We start from the raw sequence: 24,822 nt of genomic DNA, 5'->3' as shown, positions 1-24,822 counted from the left end.
TGGCTGCACGAACGGATGGACGCATGGACGGACGCAGGGGCAGATGCATGGACGAACGCAAGGACGGACGCACAGATGGACGTGTGGATGCACGAACAGACGCACGCACGGACGGGTGGATGGACGCATGGACGGTCACACAGACGGACGCATGGATGGATGGAAGCAAGAACGAATGGACGGACGGATGCTTCGCCTCACTCTCCATCATTTACTCCACGGATATGCTGCTATTTTTTGCACAACTGGTGCACAGCTCTTCACTTTCATCACCTGTATTGGCGATTGTGAAATGACAACCATCATTCGAGCACAATACGGAGGCTTTGTGAAGAGTAGTAGGAGACAATCTCCTCACCCGGCTTCAGCGCAAAAACAACATCGCAGCATATCCACGAAGCGCATGATGAGTGAGGTGAAGCATTCGTCAGTCCATCCGGTCGTTTTTGCATCGGGTCGTCCGCCCGTCCGTCTGACCATGCATCCGTCCATTCAAGCACCCGTCCATCCATGCGTCCGTTCGTGCATCTATCTCTCTTCTGTGCGTCTGTCCGTGCATCTGTACATCAATCCGTCCATCTAGTGAACACTCGAAGTACCGTTATCTAGCATCTTCTCATCATATAGAAGTACCACCATCCAGTGGACATTCTAATAACTAAACGAGATGTGGCACGGCTGGACTAGAGGAGCGGCTTGCGCTTTCTGTCTAGTTCCCACCTCTCACCACACCTAGTTCATGGTACTGCGGTCCACCCTTGCAAAAACCAAGGATGTTATGCCTAGTAAGTTTAACATGGCAATTTTTGTTTGTCAGATATTACTGACAGTGCGCCTTTCTGTTAATAGTTTGTCGGGTAAGCATCAAATTCAAGGCAAACTTTATTGGATAAAAAGTCACCGATACTCGTCTCTGCAGGTTCTTTGATCGGAAACAACTATCTTTTCATTTAGGATTAACGTGCTTGGTTTTTTTCTTCAATTCTAAAGAGAGAGTGCGTGCGGCTCCTTTAGTTCGGCCGTGGAAGTGGCTACATACTATTACTACTAGTACATACATACATACATACATACATACATACATACATACATACATACATACATACATACATACATACATACATACATACATACATACATACATACATACATACATACATACATACATACATACATACATACATACATACATACATACATACATACATACATACATACATACATACATACATACATAAATACATACATACAACGCGGACACACGACCCATAGCATAAAAAGCTTCGCCCCTAAAATTATAACATTATCTCCCGGTAAAGGAGAAGCAACGCGGGGGTGCAAACAGCATTTGCATTGATTTGACTCAAGGTATTAATAGGTGCTTCCGTTTATATTGCGTGTTTAGTTTTATTGTGTTCGTTGTGTTTTTATATGCTGTTGTTAATGTAGACACGTAGGGAAACCGATGCAAATATGGTGTGGAACCCCCGTGCTGTTTCGCATCGTCTCATGGTCACCGGTAGATGGTGCATTTCTGTTGGAATTTGCACCGTCCGAGCCCAGCCATTGGATTTGTCTAACGAGGCGTTCTGCACGGGCTTTGGACTCGCGTCGTCTGTCCGCTGCCAACATTGGCGCCTGCCTTCGATGTTGGCGCTGCGTGAGGCGGGGTTTTCTAGCCAACGCTGCCGTTGAGCTTGGACTTGCCGAGCCCGCGTTTTATCCATAGCAGTTTACCACCAACTCTGACTTGTGATGTGTGGAGCAGAGGCAGCGCTCACGCCACCCCTTCCACTCCACCTCTACGAGCTGCTCATGCGAGAAAAAAGTCCTCCCGCGTGCTCAAGTGAGATGGAGAAGAGTCGGCGCATTCGCAGTATGGGTGCGTTCACACTTGGCCTCGAAGAGACCAAAAGCAGCGAAGCTATCCTGCAAGTGCCTCGTTTCGCCGCCCAAGCGGCCAGAAAACCACGCCGCGCAGCCGGTGCTCAAAAAGTGGTTCAAGACCGATTTTTTCGCCACGACAAATTGAATATAGTTTCCGCTTCAAAGCCTTGGCATCGCTAGATAACCACGCGATCTAACCAGCCAGACACAGAACGCGCGTCGGTGGTGGCTCGCATCGGCTCAAATTGCAAACTATACTCGGCGACAGCTTTTCATGACAGCACTGTGGAAGCTATAGAGCCGGACCGCCTGCATGCACGCGCGCCAGGAAATAGTAACTATTTTATTTTCTGATTCTAATAGCTACTTGGCCCGAATAAATAAAACTTTCTTCATTATAAGGATAGAACAAGTATGGGACGCTGTTCATAAAAAAGAAGTTATCTTGCGCCCTAGTTTTTTTTTCTTTTTTACTTCTTGGACGGCACCACGTTTTCCGCATGCCGGCTGCGTCTGCTGGGACGCGCCGTCTTTTATACATCACGCATCGAACTTTCCAGCCTTATCACTGGTGGCCGCGCAAGCTCTGAAATAAGCTTCACTGTTCGCGTCTTGCGCGCAATCTTAACAACGATCTACAACAATTGTGAAGCTTCTCGAACACTGAGGCGCAGTCTGCGCCGATCATTGCTGACAGCCTTTGAGGGCGTAAACCGAATACAGCGAAACTGAAACAAGACAGGCCCGTGGCCGGATCGTGCCGCAACCGGCCTTCCATTTCGCCTGTACCAGGGCTCAATACCGTAAACGTTAACATTCGATCACATGTGGCGCGTACCCGTATATACTGGGCTGAACACAGAACCTAAACTTCACTGTTATAAAGGCTGAATAATGCTGGGAAAACGTCTTGAACAACGAAAAATTTTATATGTACCAGTATATAAACAGCACAGTAACTAGCTGCATCTATGCACTCTCATCAAAGTTTAACTCTGACGTTCCCATTTTGCATGCATACATTTTGCTAAACACACTAGCGCAGCGAGCAAGCAAAAACCGAAACTGGAACTGAAATCGGCTGCAAGCTGCCGGACTATTTGCGTAGTAACACAAATGTGCGGAGGCCCCGCCTTCGTAGCCTTTGCTCCAATGTCAAGAAAAGCTGTCGCCGAGTATACCTGTGCAGCACAATGAAGCTTTACGGCCTCAAGAAAGACGCGTTCATCGAGAGCCTGGTATGAATTACGATCACCGAGAACTAAGTAATTAGACGGTGCAGCAGCAGCGAGTCGGCATGCCCCAATGCGTCTCGCGTTTGAGTACAGCCAGCAGAACGCGTCACTGCCGCTGCGTTCGTTCAAGTAGTTTCTGTTGGCTCATCTCCCAAAACACCGTTTGAAAAGGTGCGAGCTGTCTTTTTAGAGGCGAAGCTCCTTATAACGGCACCCGTTCGTCCCTCGTAGTCGTAGTAGTAGTGTGTAACCAGTTTTATATTTTGACCTCTAAGGTGGTGCCGGTGGGAGATTTCTTCTGTGCGTTTTCGGATAATAAAAAATTCACAGCACTTAGCAGCCATTAACATGTACATTGAGCACTATCTGACAAGAAAGGGTTGCTACGTTATACTCGCTGGGCGTAACCTCCAACCTCCTTGGTTTTAGGAAGGTTTAGCGAGCGTTGGGCCGCAGTGCCACGAATACAGTGAACTAGTATATACCAAGTCAACTCGAGGTGGTTAAAGGTGGGAAGTAGACCCGAAGCGCAAGCCGTAAGAAAGTGTGCGTGTGCCTCCTCTCGTTCAGTTCTTGGATTGTCCACTGGATGGCGGTGCTTCTATATGAGGAATATATGATGAAAATATGCGAGATGGTGGTACTTTGAGTGTTGAATAGGTGGATGAACGGACACAGACAGATGCATGGGCGGACGCGCGGATGGCTGCACGGACGGATGGACGCATGGTCGGATGCAGGTGTGTATGCATGGACGAACACAGGGATGGCCGCACAGTTGGACGTGCGGACGCACGAACAGACGCACGTGCGGACGGGCGGATGGACGCATGGACGGTCACACAGACGCACGCATGGACGGACGGAAGCAAGAAAAATTGGACGGACGGATGCTTCGCCCCACTCTCCAGTATTCACTCCGTGGATATGCTGCCATTTTTTAACTACTGTGCTTGAATAAGGTAAATTCGGTGCGAACTCAAAATCGATACGAGCAGGCGAAATCGAATTAATCGTCAACGTAATGACGGCAGTGGCGGCGGGATTGGGGCAGAACGAATGTGAACATTTTCGACGCACGCAGTCGTGGTTTTCCGGCTGCTCTGGCGCTTTCGTTTTCTCTTCACTTCTCAAGTGTGAACGCGGCCTAAAGGCGCGATCATGCTCTTTGCCGTTTGTGAACATGGGTGCAGTGTCATCTCTCACTTGTTTCGAAAGCAGCACTTGCTATGGAGTTGCTTTGAATGGCTGATCAGCGTATGACTCGTGTGCGCTTTCATTATTTCAGTGGTGCGTCTGAAGCTCTGCGGGTAATAAACACGGACGAGGGGGACGCGTACATGCTGGAGCTCTGGAAAGTGCAGAAAGTACGCCACTACGGCGTCCTCGACGTTGACGCAAGGGCCTCCAACATGGAAGACATTCTCCGTCTGCTACAGGTGGGATCGCAGGCTGCTGTCCTTACCAAAAGCACACTCAAGTGACACTAAATCAGCTGGCATTGTTAACTTATTCCGCAGCAGCTCAATCCTCGATCGTCTTGCTACTGTGGCTTCGTCATTTGAAGATTAAAGTTTAATTTTTCGATTTCTCGCTGAACCACAACACCGTAACCTCATAATGAACATGTTTTTAATGCTCTCCTATATTGTCTATCTTCGCAACAAAAAACTTGACAAGCCTTGCTAAATAAAGTCGGAGCCTTGTAGGCATACAGATTAACCCATATCCACCGGCAAAAACGTATGCCGGCCCAGTAGGCATACGTAACTGTGGGTTGGCGCAATATATTAAAGACGGCGTCGCAATTTAGATCACCTCTTTTTACGTTTTTGGCTTACTAGAGATCCTATGACCAAGTTAGCTTTTTAATTAGAATTGTGCAAAGAAAATTTACTAAAACAAGGGATATTATGTTTCTAATTTTGTATCCATAAAGAAATTCTTCATGGTGTTAAGTTTTATTGCATCAATTTGTTTTTTTTTTTCGGCTACGTCAATACCGTAGCCGATATATTTTTTTCTTTTTCTTAATTTCAGTAATACACAACATTGAATTTTGCCCAAACCTATGTGATTAGGTCAGCCCAAAAAGCGCGAAAATGTCGGCGTTCTTATGTGCTTTCAATGAGTGTGATTAAACAGGGCACGGGATCTGTGGGGAAAGCCCACTGGTTATCCTGGTCAGCAAAATGCGTCTAGAAAAATTACGCTGACTCAGCTAATATGCAGTGGAAACACAGTGATACGAATCTCACATGGTCACCAAAGTATTTGTATGATTCGAAATTCGCATCACCAGAAAACAGAAAACTTGCCTTGAACTTAAACAAAGCTGGCGCACATTCTCATGTTGTTTCTGAGGGCCTCAGTGATATCATGAAGAGCTGTGATGGCCAGTATATTTTTAGACACCAAAAATCACACATGTACTCGTAAGTATACCATGCGTACGCGCATGCGTAGTTAATTAACCATATATTCTGTCGCCTGTGTCATCTAGTGGCTCTAACTAATTTTAGTATATACCTTATCGCATGACACCATACTTCGGTGGCGGAAGGGGCCCAAAAAGAGCGTTTTACATCTAAAAGATGGAGTGTAGAAAATTTTTGGACAACTATCTTTCCCTTCAATTATTTTGTAACTGCAATGCTGTCGGTGGTGTTTTTCAGAGGGTTTACGGCAGTGCCCACACATTCGGGAGGTTAACTAAAAATTCGGGAGTCTCCCATATAAATGTGAGAGTTGGCAAGTGGTATCGTATCGAACAACCATGCGTGTTGACTTTGAGGGGCCAAGACCCACCGCCAAGACCATCCGCTTCCTCTTTCAGTTCTCGCCCTACATACATAGAACGTATGAGTGCGACGACAAGGCTTGCATAGATGCGGAAGTTACCTGTGAACCACAGTACAACGGCGCTACCTCGAACACAGACAGTGCCACCTAGAAGAATATTATCAGGCCTGCTCACTGCCACCATGACGCCACTCATTTTGTCCGAGCGAGTGCATGCATTGGAGGCTGTGAATCCATTGCCGACATTGTCTCCCGTTAAAAGATAAAACGTTCGCGGCGAGTTTTACATTCCTAACAGCTTTATTCTGTTTTCTCGATAAAAAGAAAAGTTGCTGGTTTAAGTATTTGCGCTTGACAGCGTTTGGAGATCAAGCTGTTGGCCATGTCTTTCTCGAAAATACCAAAGAATAAACGCTATTCAACATGTGGTGAATATTTAAGAGAAAATTTAATATACCAAGAAAGATTGCTTTGATTGATTTGTGGAGTTTAACGTCCCAAAACCACCATACGAATATGAGAGACGCCGTAGTGGAGGGCTCCGGAAATTTTGACCACCTGGGTTTCCCTAACGTGCACACAAAACTGAGCAAACGGGCCTACAACATTTCCGCCTCCACCGGAAATGCAGCCGCCACAGCCGGGATGCGATCCCGCGACCTGCGTGTTAGCAGCCGAGTACCTTAGCCACTAGACCACCGTGGCGGGGCCAGGACCAACAAAGTAACAAAAAATACGCTTATTTTTTTGCTTTCTTTATTTAACTAAACACACACATCACTTAAAGCATACTGAGAATCTGTTGCTACTCATTTGCAAATATTCAGAAGTTTTACTTGTACTATTTCGAGCGCATCTTCACAGGCACGTACTTATTTAGGAGAATGTGTGCTTTCCCATAAGTATGTTATTCAGCACAATATTAGGGGGATGACTATTGCAACTGAAAACAATCTCTTTTGTTTCCAAAAAGTACTTTGTGACCGACACAAGAAGGGGCGTTTCCTCTTTGCTCTGGCCATTCTCGCAGCGGTGCGTCGTCGTTCATTATAATTTAGGGCCTGAGAAAATTGATAGTACTGGGTCTATATTAAACCGTATAGCCTCCGTGGGAACTTCTACTGCACTGCCAGTTCTTGTATCTGTATAACTGGTTGTGGTTCTTAAATATTCAAGCTTAAAGTAGAAATGACACACCTCGAAGCCAATTAAAACAACGCTTTAACTTAAATGTCTACATGCATCTAAATTGCAAGAAAACGTAATAAGCTAACGTTCTGACCGCATTAGTACTGCAAATAAGTGGTACGAACACCGATAAGATAATACTATGCACAAAACTGATGCAAAAAGTAATGCAACAGCAATCTTTCCATTTTTCTCAAACATAATAAAAGTCCGCAGCGCTAACCGGCAACAGAAAAATTTTCACCAACCCGGAAGGAAAAAAGAATGGCAGCATATCTACGGAGTGAATGATGGAGAGTGGGGCGAAGCATCCATCCGTCCATTCGTTCTTGCTTCCGTCTGTCCATGCGTCTGTCTGTGTGACCATCCATGCGTCCATTCGCCCGTCCGTCCGTGCGACTGTTCGTGCGTCCGCACGTCCATCTGTGTGTGCGTCCCTGCGTTCGTCCATCCATCCACCGCTGCGTCCGTCCATGCGTCCATCCGTTGGTGCAGCCATGCGTAAGTCCGTCCATGCATCTGTTTGTGTGTCCGTTCGTCCATCTATTCAACACTCCAAGTACCACCATCTCGTATCTTTTCATCATATACTCCGCATATAGAAGCACCGCCATCCAGCGGACATTTTAAGAACTAAAAGAAAGGTGACACATGCACACTTTCTTACGGCTTGCGCTTCGTGTCTACTTCCCACCTCTAACCACCTCGAGTTCATGGTATATACTAGTTCACTCTATTCATGGCACTGCGCCGAACGCTCGCTAAACCTTTCTAAAACCAAAGAGGTTATGCCCAGCGAGTATAACGTAGCAACCCTTTCTTGTCAGATAGTGCTCACTGTACATGACAATGGCTGCCAAGGGGAAATGAGAGACGGGAGAATTCGGCTTTTAGTTAACGCGCACGCTGCGAATTTTTTTATTGTTCAACAACGCACAGAAAAAATCTCTCTTCGGCACCACCTTGGAGGTCAAAATGTAAGACTGGGTACACACTACGACTGCGACGGACGAACAGGTGCCGCTATAAGGAGCTTCGCCCCTAAAGAGACTATTCTGAAAGCTTACTGTCAGGCGCCCTATTATTGTAATGCCAGGGCTTACGCCAACAAGTCAAGGACACATGATAGCTTTATCTTAGAGCAGTGGAGATGGGGTCATTGTAACGACTTAGAAATATGTAGTACGGACACATGTACCTTCGGGTCACGAATAAAATGAATTCCGACGCCAGCTTGACGGACGAAACACTCCCAATTCATTCTTTGGTCGTCCTTAGGAAACGAGATTGATTGATTTGTGGGGTTTAACGTCCCAAAACCACCATATGATTATGAGAGACGCCGTAGTGGAGGGCTCCGGAAATTTTGACCACCTGGGGTTCTTTAACGTGCACCCAAATCTGAGCACACGGGCCTCGACATTTCCGCCTCCATCGGAAATGCAGCCGCCGCAGCCGGGATTTGAACCCGCGACCTGCGGGTCAGCAGCCGAGTACCTTAGCCACTAGACCACCGCGGCGGGGCCTTAGGAAACGAGAACACTCGCAACTTCGATCCATTCGCCACGGCGATTCGCCACGCAGAATCGGCCAACTGCTCGGATTTGCAGCCGTACTGATCGCGAATATCCAGGGCACAAAACACATCACATATCCACGCTGCAGTTCACGGACTGGTCTCCTTGAGTCGCCAACAAGCACACTACGTAAACGTTCGTCGGCCTTGGCAATCTATGTCTGTTGAGTGACAAAGCAAGCGTAGGGACGACTGTGCATCAAAACACACCGGTCTAAACGGAGTGATGCCAGAGCCCGCAGCAGACGCAATGAGCAGGCCTAAAATTATCTAGGTGACACTGCCACAACAACATGTGTCAACGCATTGGCACAAAAATAAGAAGCAGAAAACGTGACGTTACTGCCATTTGTAATCCGAAGGCAAAAGAACACCAATGCGCACTATCTCGGAGACAACGACACGCGGCTGATCAGCAAATTTCCGGCACGGCACGCATGCCCGAGTTTGTGTTGCCACGTCTGCCGCCACTGCACTGGTAGCACCTGTCTGTACCTGGGCAGTAGCGTACGTTCGTATCAAATGTCACAGGGTGAACACCTGTTCGGAACAGCCGTACTACATTACAGGGGTGGGTTTGTTGGGACCATAGATCATTTGTACGACACTAAAATGCGTATATGCCATTATCGTGGCATGGAGGTTTCACTGTAGTAGTTAAGATCCACAGCGAAGTCAGCGAAGTTAGTGATTCCAATGTCGAGGTCATGCGTTAAGGGTTTTGAGGGTTACGCTGTCTCGGGCTCCTCCGTTCACTCAAAGATTTTTTTTTTTGCACCAGAAGAATAAAACACTGATGGAATTCAGTTGTGGTAGTATTAGCGTACGCGGTAGAGAAACTACACATTTTGTATATTGTACTTCCACCACGATGCACCATTTCTCACCTGAACTAGCCCCGCCGCGGTAGTCTAGTGGCTAAGGTACTCTGCTGCTGACCCGCAGCTTGCGGTATTGTATCCCGGCGGTGGCGGCTGCATTTTCGATGGAGACGAAAATGCTGAGGCCCATGTGCTCAGATATTGGTGCACGTTAAACAACCCCAGGTGGTCAGAATTTCCGGGGCCCTCCACTTCGGCGTCTCTCATAATCATATGGTGGTTTTGGGATGTTAAACCCCACATGTCAATCACAATTTTCACCTGAACTATAAGATTTGATCAATATGTGGGGTTTAACGTCTCAAAACTACCATGCATATTCGGGTATGAGAGATGGCATAGTGGAGGGCTCCGGGAATTTCGACCACCTGCACCCAAATCTGAGCACACGGGCCTACAGCATTTGCGCCTCCATCGAAGATGAAGTCGCGAAGCTGGGATTCAATCCCGTGATCTACGAGTGAGCAGACCTCGAAAGCTTTCCTAGACAAGCTCTTAATTGTATGCAATTGTCAAAATTTGTAGAATTATTTTGTAATTGGTTTTTTTTTTCAGACTGTCTCATAACTCTAGTACAAATGCGGCCTGAATCAGTTGTTTTCGTCTAAAGGTAATGTCTGTCAGGCTCATCATCTTACGGTAGTAACACTATAGTGTTGATTGGAGCTAATATTCAGTATTTACTCGAGTAATCTCCTACATTTCCTCTTAAATGTTCTCTATATTTCTGTATTCTTTGTCTCTCAGCATGACGTGGGAATATGGCATCTTGTCACTGATTTGCCAAAACGTTTTTATTTCATCCTATTCGTTATGAAAATCAGTTCTTCTGCGCATTAAACTGGACAACGGGATATATTTTACACTCTCATTACAGGTTGTTTCTTATTGATTTTTTTTTATTTTCCGTATGCTTGTCTAACTGCCTTGTCTAACCTCTTGCTGAATAATACTTTAAATGCGAATCATTTCTTAAAGAACTTCGGCGACTTTGAGCGTATATAATTATCTATCTAGCCGATTACGTATGGGTGCTCTCGTGCTCACCCCTTAACTTGGCGGGAATCAAAATAATCATGGAAGGGTAAGATAGTTTGATGAATACGACGTACTGGTCAAGGCATGAATAATCTTACAATCAAGTTGCATACGTCGTCAAACACATCCCGTCAGGCAGTGGCACATACCCGCGGGCGGGTATATGCCACTGGTATGTGGGTATGTGCCACAGGGGACTGACACTTAGAATCTACCAAGGAACGACTAGAACATACATGAACTGTTTTAACGCGTAAGCGTTAAGAAATACCCGACATCGGTGGTGTCGACCTAACGGCATAGAATAAATATCAGTGTTAAAAAAAACGACATAGGCAGCGTTCTAACTTTATTATCTCCTAAAGCCATTATAAAAAGAATAGCGTCAGTGATACTGCGTAGCACGTGGTCAAAAGTACACTCACCTTTTTTTCAATATCATCAAGACGTATGTGAAGTGTGCTAAAGTAAACAAGAAGTGCCAGAACATTATAACACCATGTTCTCATCCAGTATCTTAACAGCTTTGTAGAAATGCAAGAAAGATGCATACGCCCTTCTTTAAGCCATACGAATCTGCTCACAAACAACGAACGGTTTCTCTACCGTCCCAGAATTTTAACCTCACTTTGTGAGTGTTTTTTTTTTTAGTTTCCATCTCTTTATCATGAAGCAGGCGTTGAGATTTCAGCAGCAGCTGTGCTTGGAGGACGAGCAAAGCGCACAAAAGCCCACCGCCTACATCGTCGTTGGGGTCAGTTTCCAACATCCGAGAACGGGCAGTGCATACGCTGGTCTCGAAGGACTGTTCGCGTAAGTTCGATATCTACACCGACATGGCAAATTGGTACGGTGTCACGACGGTTCGAAGACGCAATTTCTACAAGGTTTTTGCAATTTTTCTCAATAATAGGTTATAGCTTGATGGGGGGGGGGGGGGACACGCTTGCATTGAAACAACAGCGTTCCTCTGCAAGCCATTACTACTTTTTAAATGGAATGTTTGTTTAGTTTGTACGTTCGTTATTTAGTTGGTATGTTGGTTTAGTTTGTAGGTTCATCATTCTTCTAGCGAAGTTAACTTTTGCCATAAACGCGATGCAATAATGCGATAATAATAAATCACAGTATTATACAAACTTAGGCTGGCACCTAACCCTTCTGGACGTGATAGCTCACGGCGCAAACAAACTGATGCTTTAAGGAAATGCGACCGATCCCGGGATCGAAGCGATTATCGTGATCTCAGTATCCTGAACGCTAAGCATTGCGAGCCCAGCAAGTTCACGAGCCGTCGCTTAATGTCTGTTGAGATAGCATGCACGCAAGCGCACCTGCCCCACACATCGTATGCGGGTTGGTGTTATGCACTCTTCGTGCCACAGAGATGTCCACTTCACTTCGTTTCTACTTCAGCCGCGTGATTCCCAGCAAATGCAAGCTTTTTTTCGCAAGTAGCACATGAGAGGCTTTATGCTAAGCATGGCGGCAAGGACGAAAACCCACCGAGAGTTTAGATGTAATTGATACTGAGTTATGAAGATGAACCCGTGAATAATACTTTCACCCTGCTTGCCTCACAACAAGTTGGCTGTGCCTTAATACAGGTGCAACAACTTACATCTAATTAGATGTCATAGTCCCAATGATCGGGGGAAGTCCGAGTATTCTATTTATTTAGTCTGAGTCCAAGCGATACATAATGAACAAAGTTTCGAATTAAGGTTTATTTCAACAGTTTATCCTACAGAATTCGCAGCAGCGTCTCACACCTAAGGTAAAGGGCACTGAGTTTAACCGAATGATCGAATTTGACTGAATCTCTCTATTTGATTGAACAAGGCCAATAGAGGTACTTACTGCCGGAATGCCCCGAAGCGTCACGAAACAATAAACTGCAGTTCAAACAAGTGGCGCTGCCATCGATGCAACCTATTTTATTATGTTTGGGTTTACGACGTGCGTAGAGCGGTAGATACCTTCCTTTGAATTCAATTGAACTTAACGTCAGCTTGCATGTCCTGAATTCTCACAAGGTTGCGATCAACGGCTATACAAAACCCATTCCACCTGACATGGCGGCCTCTGCTCCTAAGTACAGTTTGGCACCCAGACCACCAAGTTTCTCAACCTTTTTTAAATGCTTTCAGAAGTGAAGCAATAACACAAGAAATTTAGCATAGTCCTGTTACACAATGTCAAAGATGTGACAAAAAAACTTCACCGCAAAAGCTTCATCCAAAAGTTTATCACAAAAACTTCATCATCTCCTCCTCCTCTTGTGCCTCACTCGCCTGCCCCCTTCAGCTTCCTGGGAGTCAGCTCCAAGGATGTTTTCCTTGGCGTCTGTGCCACGTCCCCCGATCGAGTGAAATGAGAAAACGCGCTTACGAGAGATTTCTTCGGAATATATTGCCCCGGTTATTAAACCTTCTCAGAGAAACTGCGACACACACTCATTCTACAAGTTCTGGTACACATAAGATGAACAGCGTAGACATGCATAACTGGGGGATGTTTTTGTAACTAAGAAGCTGATTACGAGCGTGCACCTTCTTCGCAGCCAATTCCCCGTGGACTTGCTCATTGCACGCACGCATCTGGACACGAGAGATGACCGCCGCGAAGATTGTCGCATCACGGGTCCAACCGTCTACAAAGAGCCATACGCAGTCTACCAATTATCAATGGTGCGCTTCTCTCTTCGTGGAACTTGCGCGTCACGCGTCTCTTGACTGAGTATCCTAAATTATAGTGCCTAGAATATATTCTATGCATTAGGCCTAAATGCACACGAAAATAAACTCAGGCCGTAACGCACAATCTACGAGCCCCCTAAGCCGTCTGCGTACTTCACTGTTTGCTCCACAAAGACATTCCAGCTATATTCACGGTAGTACACGCTCAAGCATGTTCTCCGTCTCAATTCCTCATTGATCACCACCATACTTGTAGAACAGTGGATACCGTTGCGAAACGATTGGTTCCGCAGGCATCAGAGACGTTTGTTTCGCAAGTGATGAGTTAAATTTACGTCTTAGTGTTTTTAGCTTGTCGCCATTTTGCTTGTTGTGTACTTTATTACGCTTTTCTACGTGTATTTTTGATGTCGTTATCTCCCCTTCACTAATGCGATACGTCAGCGCTGGTATTGTAAATAAATAAATAAATAAATAAATAGATTGTTAAATAAATTACTAAATAAATAAACACATAAATACATTAGCCTGGATCTTCAGTGTTGTCGGCTACCTGTAGTCGTTACTCTTCAGAGTTTGTTAACACCTCAGCTCGTCCATACACCACGCTGAAGATCTTTTTACATTTTCTCAACGTTTTCACTACAGCAAGTAGCTAACTAATGATGCGGGGATCATTTCTGCTAGCATCTTAATACTACAGAATACCCTTCAGCAGTACGTAGCGTAGAAACTCACGTGACTCCTACACACAGAGGCAGTCGCTGTTGCATTGTAAATTTCTATGCCATCCAGAATTAAAATGCCCTTCTGTTAAACATGACAATAGTTCAACACAAATGACTCAAGTTGGGGTGCCGTTTGGCTGCTGTATATCCCTTTCTTAGTCTCTTTAGCATTGTATCATCTCGTCATCACTCACCGTCTAAGGGCTCCTAATCTTCCAGATGAAACAATGGTAGAGTCCTTATGTTTTCTATTTATATATGTTTATATGGCTACCCCTCAGTATTTTATATTAACGGCATAACCCTGGCATGCAGGTGGACGTAGTGAAATTTCTTCACGAGAAGCGCCACTTGTTCATGAGTTCCAGTGTGGCGATCTCCATCAGCATGAAGGCCCGTTGGTACAGACCAAGCGATGCTGATCCTCACTGGTACTATGACTGGTTTGCTGTTAAATGGATATACCCTTACCCAGGTGTCCAACAAGGCCAGCCCTGCACCAGTCTTAGAGTTAAGGAGTACTTCACCAGCTACTTCTACGTAAGCTCTCACAACAAGCCTCGTTCATAACAAGCCCTTTGCGATTCTTTTTTTTTTCTGAAGTCTGTTAATGTCGGCACTGCTTTATACCTTTTGTTGTACGATTATGTCCAATTGATCCGTTTCCTGCAATCCTACTCTAATGTTTTCTGGAGTTATGAGTCCACATTAAAGCAACTACTAGATTTAGTTGTGGAAAACAATTATGTGAGCTAATTTCCCACACCGCTGTCACCAAAGTGTGTGAAGCTTCATGTATATAGCAACTCTCTCATGGCGCACTTTCCGATAAGTATTATAACCTATAAGGTTACGGCTGCTACGTGTACACGAGGTTCATTTTATTTCGTCTATTCATTCCATTCCATTTCGTACATAAGGTTCGTTTCAGTCTCTTAGCTTGGACATATCTTATCACAGAATAATCTGCCCTGGTATCAACTAAAGCATTCATGTTTGATCCATCATTATGTCTGCGTCCATCAACATGTCATAAGCAAGTATGAAGCTATATTCTTTCAACTGCACTTCTTTACCTGGAGAGGGTCATCATTGTCATGCTGATATCATGCTCGAGGATCTTCGCATCTCGTGCCCTCACCTCCACAGCTCACTCTTTTCAGTTTTCTGGCTTTAAGCCAAGCGTCACGAACGACGCCTAGCCTAAACCAAAATGGGCGTGCGCTGGAAGCATAAACGATGAAGCGTAGTGGTGGTAGTGAGTGGTGAAGCATTGGCGATGCCAAGCACGGCTGATGACAATGACACAGACCGAAGCTCTGACGCGGGCACAAATACTATTCCATGTCGGACACTCTTATGCGACTTCGCGGACGCGGTGCGTTCATGGTAAAATCCTTAAGTTTAGATTCGTGGTATCGGGGGAAGAAGTGGAACAGTTGAGCAGACTCTCCGCAGTGGACGCATAAAGGCCAAATGCATCTCGCCACGCATCACTTGTCCGGAACCTTGTGTTTAGTGTACGATATGAGCTGCATGATCTGTGTACGATGCTGGTCAAACTGCGTGTCGTTGTTACGTATTTTGGGCATCGATTGATCCACAGTGAACACTTTAGCACTTCAAAGAACGATACCGAGCATCGTGTCATTGGTGCTTCTTTAGAACAACGTCATCAGACAGTGAAGCAAGCGAGAACCAGTAGTCGCAGAAGGATGTATCCAAATATAAGGAGTTTCTGGTCGTTATTCCCTATTTTGATGAAACCTACAGTCGACATAGGCATTAAAGTTATAACAATGGTTTTGATATTGGTTTCCTGCAGAAAAAAATTATTCACAACAAAAAGTACTGGAATTTCGCCACCGAAAAAAATCTCCCCACCAATTTCACTATTACGAAGCTTCAAGCACACATAAATGTAAAATACGCTGTGCTTCGTAACAAAAACAATATGCAAAGAGCATGTGACGCACAGTCCTATGAGTTAATTATTTTTCTTACGTGTCTAAAACTACAAAGTAAAAAAAAATTACCAGGTTTCTAGTACATGGGAGTTGATGATGTGCCAAGCACGAATAAGGAAGGTTTATAAGTTATACTTTAAAACCAGCACCACGTTACAAGGCGGACGTAAATTATATCGTAAATGACTTCCATTACATTATTATTTTTTGGGGCATGTCATTTACCTTTCCTAGCAAGATGTCATTTTCCTAGCAAGATGGATCCTTACCAACTGGGCCGATACAATTGTTCATTTACCTTCGTCTTCTATTCACGTCACGCGATACGAAATTTTTGATATGGAAGCTAGCAAAATGGCCACGAGCACGCTATGAGCCTAGCATGTATTTATGTTTTACATGACATGATTATCATTATTATCACGTTTATATGTGTCATTTAACTTCGTTGTATGTTCAAGTCACGTGATAAGAAATTTGGTACATATGAAGCTAGCAAAACGGGCCGTGAGCGCATCATGAACTGGCATGTAGTCATGTTCTGACATAACACGCATCTCATGATTATCATGGTTGCACCACTCATATACCTTCATCGTCCATTCACATCCCGTAATAGCAAATTTGGTATACGGAAGCTAGCGAAACAACCGCGAGCGCATCATGAGAATGGCTTGATGTTATGACTTACATGATATGCATGTCATGATTTCCACGTCAGGATCTATCCCTTGTGTTTGCCATGCAGCCATGTGATATTATACCAGTTTTCATATATGTCATGTGAACGAAACAACTGCCAGAGCAGCAAGAACATAAATTGTGAATCATGGCATTCATGCTATGACTAGACATTTATGCTCGTCGCACAGTCATGTTATGCCATTTGGTGTTTATATCATTGTCGAAACGGCCAGGAGAGCCAAAAGTCGTAGGCGGCTCGATAGATAGATAGATAGATAGATAGATAGATAGATAGATAGATAGATAGATAGATAGATAGATAGATAGATAGATAGATAGATAGATAGATAGATAGATAGATAGATAGATAGATAGATAGATAGATAGATAGATAGATAGATAGATAGATAGATAGATAGATAGATAGATAGATAGATAGATAGATAGATAGATAGATAGATAGATAGATAGATAGATAGATAGATAGATAGATAGATAGATAGATAGATAGATAGATAGATAGATAGATAGATAGATAGATAGATAGATAGATAGATAGATAGATAGATAGATAGATAGATAGATAGATAGATAGATAGATAGACACGCTCCGAATTCCCAGAATCCACTAGCAAATGCTTCGCATTTAAAAATCACAACCATAAGGCACCACACAAAATTTGTCTATTTTGGTAATTTATTCCTTCAAACAAATTAAACCCAGTTCGATAACTTTCGCGACTTTATTGCGCTTCGTTTTATTTGATTATTGTGAAGAAGCAAGCCTAGGGGGTTTACCAAAATCACTTAAGTAAGAATATAATTTTCTCGGAAAGACCATTTTTATTTGTTTCAAACCCCTTGCGAAAGAAAAAGATGCCTTTCGTGCAGTGCACATGCTCAGAAAGGTCTTTCGCCAAATGTGACCATATGAAGGACAGGGGCTCGAGCGGCGCGTCCAATGTTACGCGCGTCACTACCCCCGTGTTCAGCATCTGTAGAAACTCCGTGACCAAAGGCAGTTTGAAGAGTACAACTCGACATAATATGTATATCCTAACAGATGTGCTCTGCGGGCTTCCCTTGTGTTCCCTTCGTAATACTATCATGTTTATATCGCGTGTGCGATAGCGTCGACATTAACTCTGGTCGTCCATAGCCTACGTTTGAATACAAACAAAACTCAACGCAGGTTTGTTCCGCGGACGACGATTTCAAACAACGGCAGCAGCGGGTCGAGGGTGACAAGCAGTTTATGCATACATTCAGTGAAAGTTACTCTCTCGTGCGGACGTTCGACAATGTCGCCACAATTCAAGAAAAGGTCAGCAACAAACAACGCTTTCCCGCATCGGTAAGCTTCGCGTGCGCAAATACAGAGGTTATTTATTGTTAGGCGTGCAAATTAATAGAGTTTCACGTGACAAGGCCACCACAAGAGGATGAGGCGCGCGGTATTGTGGTACCAGGCAATGAACTTTGACCACCTAGGATTCTTAGAAACTTGTATCGGTAGCTGTGTCACAGACTGGCTGTCCACTGCGCAAGCGTGAAATTCTCTTCTCTGTTTCCTTCCTCCTCCTCCCCTATCACGATCTTTTATTAACACACGACGGCAGATAATAAACGTCATTCCTTTGCCTGTTCTCGAAGTGTTTGAACGTGTGTTCCTTTCGTGCCGTGGCCAGTAGGCCGCGGCAACATAACAGTGGCGACGAGTCGCATCGATACCCACGAAGTCAAAGCAGAGCCTGGCACTGCGACCTTGCAGACAGCCATGCCGACGGCGTCTATAGCTTTCTAGATGCTTCCGAGTTTTGACGACAGCACGGATAAGTGGAAACCGTATTTGATCAAAGTAGAAGCTTGCTTTGAAGCAAACGGCGTTACGGAATCAAGCAAGAAGAGAGCACTTCTTGTGGCCGAACTGAGCACGCAGACCGTTCCAATTCTTGCCGGAAGAGTAGCTCCCCAAAAGCCAAATGCTTTGACTTACGACGAAGTTACTTAAGCTTTGAATGAGTAGTATGACCCCAAACGCAACGAAATTGTGGGGAGCTATAACTTCTTCAGCGGCTCTTAACTGGAAGGCGAATCGGTGTGCGCGTTCCTCATCGATATCCGCCGCATTGCAGACAACTGCAACTTTGGCAGCTCCCTCGACAGAATGATCCGGGACTGAATCTTTTGCGGTGTACGCTCAAGTGCAGTAATAAAACAGCTGCTATCGAAGAAAGTGCTAACGCTAGATGAAGCCGAAGCGATAGTAACATCTGCCAAAGCCACGGAATACAATCCACAAAGCATTTCAGCAGAAACAACACCGCTCTTCAAAATTCAGGTGCGTCGACGAACACCTTTCAGAGAAAGAGCTGAAATCGCAGGTTGCCGAGAATGCGGAAGATGTAGAAGTTTTAAACACGGAGCTAACAGCTGCAGCTGGAGCAACGCACGTTGTAACCATTGTGGAGAACATGGGCATATTGCAAGAATGTGTTCAAGCCAAAGCAAAGAAGTAGGGTCCGCAGTGCCAGGCCTACACGGAAAAGCATTAACAGTGCAAGAAACAACGTCGGAAGACTACAATGCGAATGCTCATATGTGGACGTTGCTGTCAGAACGAAAGAACAGGCTCGAGCCACCAATTCCCCATGCGTTCAATTGGGCCGGTGTGGAGCTGACAATGGAGGTGGACACAGGATACCCTGTGTGTGTCATAGACAGGAATCTTTTCGAAGAACATCGTAAGCACTGGCTGGAGTTGAGACCTTCACAGCTTAGCCTTTCGTGCTATGCGGGAAGACTGCCAGTACAAGGTGAACTTGAACTGATGGTAACGTGCCAAGGTGATTCGGAGAAATGTAAGCTGGTAGTAGTAGACCTCATAAAAATGCGTGACAAAGCTGGAGTTTCAGTACTCCAAGTTTGATGAAGGGTGGCACCGGGCACAGTGCAAGCCATCAGCCACGACAACACTCGTGCCGAATACACCGATGTCTGTCTTCTCAGAGGAATTGGGACTGATCAAGGGGCCCCCAGCTAGCTTGTTGCTGAAAGACGGGGCTGCTCCCAAGCTTTATAGAGCAAGATCACTTCCGTATGCCGTTCGGGACAAAGTGGCTCAAGAGTTGAAACGGCTGGTGTCACTGGGCATAATATCACCCGTGAAACATTTTGACTGGGCGACGCCCATAGTGCCCGTGCTTAAGAAGGACGGCACTGTTCATATTTGCGGGTATTTCAAAACCTCGTTGGACCAAGTTTGCCAGACGGAGCAATATCCTCTTCCGGTAATCCAGGATATGATTGCGTCATTAGGGGGAGGAGAGGTGTTCAGTACACTTGACCTAAAAGATTCCTACAACCAAGTGCCATTGGACGAGGGTACACGCAAGCTGTGCGTAATTAACACGCATCTGGGGCTCCTCTGTTCCAACATGCTGTCATTCGGCATGTCATCAGCTCTGGTCAAATTTCAAAGAAGAATCAATACCATGCTGGCAGGTCTTTCTGGAGTGCAATCGTACTTAGACAATGTACTTGTGTCCGAAAAAGCGGCCGACTATGAAGCTCAGCTGAAAGCAGTTTTGCCGTGCTTTCGCGAACACGGAGTAAAGCTGAGGTACGACAAACGCACATTCAGCCAAGAATCTGCAATTTATTTGGTACACCAGATAGACAAATGTGGCCTGCATCCCACCGAAAAGAACGTGGAAACTATTGTGAAAGCGCCGAGCCCTAGTAATGTGAGCGAGTTGCGGTCGTTTGTCGGCATGATGACATTTTATTTCAGATTCTTACCAAACATGCCAAACACGTTATCGCCGTTGTATCATTTTCTGCAAAACTGCACGGTCAGAGTGGAAGCACCCACAGGAAACAGCATTTGTCCAAGCCAAACAATGTCTGAAAACGCAGAGGTACTGGCTCATTTTGATCTGTTGAAAGAACCTAAATTGGAATCTGACGCTTCGCCACATGGCATTGGTGCAGTGTTGTTCCACGCAGAAGGCACTCCTCATCGACCGATAAGATTTCGTTCAAGAACTCTTACGAAAGCCGAAAGGAACTACTCGCAATTGAAGCGTGAGGCACTGGCACTAGTTTTTGGTGTCACTAAGTTCCGGGACTACCTGTTCGGTCATGAACCCACACTAATTACAGACCACCAACCACTAACCACTCGTGGGACTGCTCAGATCCGACCGCCCAACGCCTGCTACGGCAGCAGCCCGCATTCAACGGTGGGCACTTTATCTCGGCAGTTATCGCTGCAACCTTCAATACACTATCGGAAAGCAAATGCTGAATTCCGATGCCCTCAGCAGGCTTCAACTACCATTTTCTGGCCACGCTGTCGAGCTGCAAGAGTATGTCTTTTGTTTGCATAGCCTGAATGAAGGCACAGTAACGACGCGGGAACTACAGCACCTAACAGGCCACGACACGACACTCGCGTTCAACAAGCAATACGTGCTGCACGGTTGGCCCAGAAGAGCCGAAAGTATGAAACGTGACATGGTTTCATTTTTTAACCGCCGACTTGAGTTGTCCTTGCCACACGAGTCAGTCTATTGGGGTCACCGTGTTGTTGTGCCCACAGGGGCGCGGAAACGTTTACTGCAGCTCCTGCATGAAAATCGCCAAGGGTTGTCCGCGATGAAGTCCATAGCGCGATCTTTGTTTTGGCGGCCAGGCCTGGATCGAGAGATTGAAAGACTGTCGGTGACGTACAAGAACTGCATCGACAACTTACCCATGCCTCCGATTGCACCACCAGCAAGCTGACCACAAACACTTGCGAAGTGGTCACGTATTCACGTGGATTTTCCCGGACCAATAGAAGGGATGATGATTCTGGTTGTAAATGGTTCCCACACAAAGCTACCACGACGGCAACAGTCAGCTGTTTACGAGACATATTCAGATGGTTTAGCGTGCTCCAAACGATTGTCTCCGATAACGGGACGCAATTCACTACCCAGGGTTTTGCAACGTTCGTCGAGAAAACCATCTCGCACGTTAGGACATCCCCGTCCCACCCACAATCTAATGGGGCTGCGGAACGAGCCATACGAACGGTCAAAGATGGGTTTCGGAAGATGAAGGGAGAGAAATTGGAGCACGGACTGATGCGACTGTTCTTTAGTTACTGAAGAACGCCCCAGCAAAATGGGAAGTCGCCAGCAGAAATGCTTTTAGGCTCACAGATCAGATCGCGTCTGAATATTTGTTTTCCATGCTACAGCGGAAGAGCCCAATGTGAAAGGCAGCAACGCGTGCCTCAGCTAAACAGCCGGGTGCACGTGCGCAACTATGGGGCCGGAAGCAAATGGATACCAGAAGAAGTGATATCTACACCTGGGACTGGAATGGTGACCGTAGAGACATTTGAGGCGATCGTCTAACGGCATGTCGGTCAAGTCCGCCGGCAGCCTGCGGAAGAGCAATCGCAGGTCCACGCGGAACGCGTGTGCTCGGACTATCGACCAGTCAGCCCAGACGAATCGGCGCCACATCCGTACACAAGCCTGAGAAGACGGTTTAGTTCCCGAAATTTAGACCGAGATGGTCCTGCCCTTGCATTAGTTCCATGTCAGTCCACCGAAGCTGAAGTTTCAAGTGAGCCAGCTCAAGTGCTACGACGCTCCGTGCGAACACGGAAGCCAATTGATCGCTTTAATTTTTAGAAGGAAGAAGTGTTGTATCGGTAGCTGTGTCACAGACTGGCTTTCCACTGCGCAAGCGTGACATTCTCTTCTCTGTTCCCTTTTTCCTTTCCCCTCCGCCACAATGTTTTAATAATAAACGACGGCAGATAATAAACGTCATCCCTTTGCCTGTTCTCGAAGCGTGTGAACGTGTGTTCCTTTCGTGCCGTGTCCAGTAGGCCGCGGCGACATAACCGAAACGTACCGCTAAATATAAGGCCAGTGTTGTTCTTCGCACTCTTACCCCCGATCGAGATGCAGAGACCATGACGGCAATTACAACACTCACTCTCGAGCTTAGCAACGTTACAGCCGGGTTATTCGTTGCTAAAGTAACTTGAATGCATGAGTATATTCAGTCAGTTGAATCGCACAGGGACTTTATAAGAATTTTCCAGTTTTAACGTCGCAAAACCACGATATGATTATAAGGTACGCTATAGTGAAGGGTTCCGGAGATTTTTAACACCCGGGGTTCTGTAAGGTGCACCTAAATCCAAGCCCACGGTCCTCAAGCATTTTTTCTTCCACCAAATGTGTGGCCGCCGCAGTCGGGATTTGATCCCGTTACCTGCGGGTCAGCAGCTGAGTGCCTTAGCAACTAGGCCACCATAGAGGGTCACACAGGCACTTATAGGCCAAAGAAAACATTAGAGACGTTATCTGTTCTCTTTAACTTTAGAACAGCAATTGTTACGAAATTTTAAAGGAATAAGTTGACAAAGTATCACCCTTTCTGTCGACAGTACTTTAATCGAAAACCTTCGAATAACACGTACGATGCTTATCCAGTAGGGCTACGACGGAAGGCACTTTTTCGGTCCACTTCGTTGGCTATTGCTGCATGTATGATCCTTGAAAATGTTAGTCAACGCTACTCATAGCCAAAGCAGTGAATAAGAAACACTTTTTTTATGTTGAGGGGCGCCATATGCCACGTGAACTCTTAGAATTAAGTGGAAGCTAATCAATAAATTTATGCATGCTAACATATAGGAAACTAATTCATAAGAGGTGAGCTTCCAACTACAAGTAAACAAGAGAAGAGAGATTTCACGAGATGCTCATTTGTTTGCGACATAAATAAATATTTTCAATACGCAATTAGGGCAAGTATAGATGCATAGCATGTCACGTAATTTGTTTATTACGCTGACATCTGTATTATGCTGGAAAACGCTAACGCCTATAGGAGAGATATTTAGAAGTTGTCTAATCACACGTTTTGCGGACTGGCCTACAACTTCCTCGTTTGAATCTTTTGCAATGCTTTTTTATTTCGAAAGTTGGCTCAATCATTTTGCCTAACCAAGCAATTGGGCAACATACACAAATATTTTACTTACATGCCATATCAAGCAACACGCATTTCGCCACGTCGTCATAGAATGCACTGGCACGCTTTCATGACAAAGTTTAAACCGTGACTACTTAGCAAGACACCCTCTATATTCCACGAGCTGCCAACAAGGATTGCCAACGTTGCCAACAAGGATTTGATTGGTTGATTCTATGTTCCCTCCACGGAGCAAGGAAACTCACTAATTTTTAAAGGGAATATTCGGAATTTTGCGCAGCTGATTTTACCTCAATAAATAATTAAGGACAACGTTAAAACAACATCTAAAATGCACCCCATGAAGGCGCAACATACGCTTTTGGATTCAGCCCACTGCTCTTAACATATTTATTTATATCTTTGGGTCAAGCTATGTGATGCACTCTGCATGTGTATTTAGCACTGAAATACAATAAGCCCGTTTTACAAAAATTTAGAGCAAAGCAATCTCAAGCACAGCAAGCCGCATTTGAGGTTGCTCCTTCACTACGCTGGATAGTTCTCAACTACATATCACCGTGCGAGCGAAGGAGTCGTCAGCTCACTTGTATCCTTTTCCACGCAGTACTGCGACCTGAGGCAGATCCTGAATGGCGTCTCGTATGGCATCGCTATTTTTGACGCTGACCAAGACGCTTGGGACAGGAACCCATGCGTCGGTAGCCCCAGGAACTTCGATCGCATGAACATGGTCCGCAAGCTGGTGGATCATGTCAGCAAACCCGGACACGAGCGCTACCCGGAAGGCTGCTGGTCGCTCTCTTAAACACTGCATATAGCGACACTAGATTCTTCTGCAGCTGTGCCTGTAGCACGCATTGTGCGAACTCTGTTTCACGCACGTTTTCAGCGATATTAGCCCGTCCTGATTTGCTAACTTCCAATTATTTTGTCATAGAAATCACCTGCGATTTTCTCCTGTTGCCCATTTTCACATAATCTATGTGAGAAACGTGCTCTTTATCATTCGTTTAATAAAAACTGGTATCGTCGCTTACAGCGCGAAATTCCTGGCAATAGACTAGAAAAAGAACACGGCGCAGCCCTGTACCATGCCCTTTTTCTGGTCTATGTCCGCGTGTCTCGC

The 24,822-nt window shown here is 45.4% G+C and overlaps 1 protein-coding gene and 1 long non-coding RNA gene across 2 annotated transcripts; one reads left to right on the top strand and one right to left on the bottom strand.

The window, feature by feature from the left end:
• Positions 1-2,998: 2,998 nt before the first annotated feature.
• Positions 2,999-24,602, top strand: LOC142796453 (uncharacterized). The gene is made up of 6 exons (XM_075887141.1): positions 2,999-3,125; positions 4,411-4,561; positions 11,284-11,420; positions 13,171-13,297; positions 14,350-14,574; positions 24,301-24,602. Exons 2-6 carry the CDS (start codon positions 4,463-4,465, stop codon positions 24,499-24,501), a joined length of 789 nt encoding a protein of 262 aa, XP_075743256.1. The 5' UTR covers positions 2,999-3,125; positions 4,411-4,462; the 3' UTR covers positions 24,502-24,602.
• On the bottom strand, positions 8,323-9,563 carry LOC142796456 (uncharacterized). The gene is made up of 2 exons (XR_012893852.1): positions 8,638-9,563; positions 8,323-8,385 (listed from the first exon to the last, which is right to left on the bottom strand). It is a non-coding gene; the product is annotated as an uncharacterized LOC142796456 (long non-coding RNA).
• Positions 24,603-24,822: the final 220 nt, after the last annotated feature.

Source organism: Rhipicephalus microplus, chromosome 1 (assembly GCF_043290135.1).
Source record: "Rhipicephalus microplus isolate Deutch F79 chromosome 1, USDA_Rmic, whole genome shotgun sequence".
In the NCBI taxonomy this organism is placed as follows: domain Eukaryota; kingdom Metazoa; phylum Arthropoda; class Arachnida; order Ixodida; family Ixodidae; genus Rhipicephalus; species Rhipicephalus microplus.
Note: the sequence above shows the minus strand (reverse complement) of the source record. Positions and strands in the feature narration are given on the sequence as shown.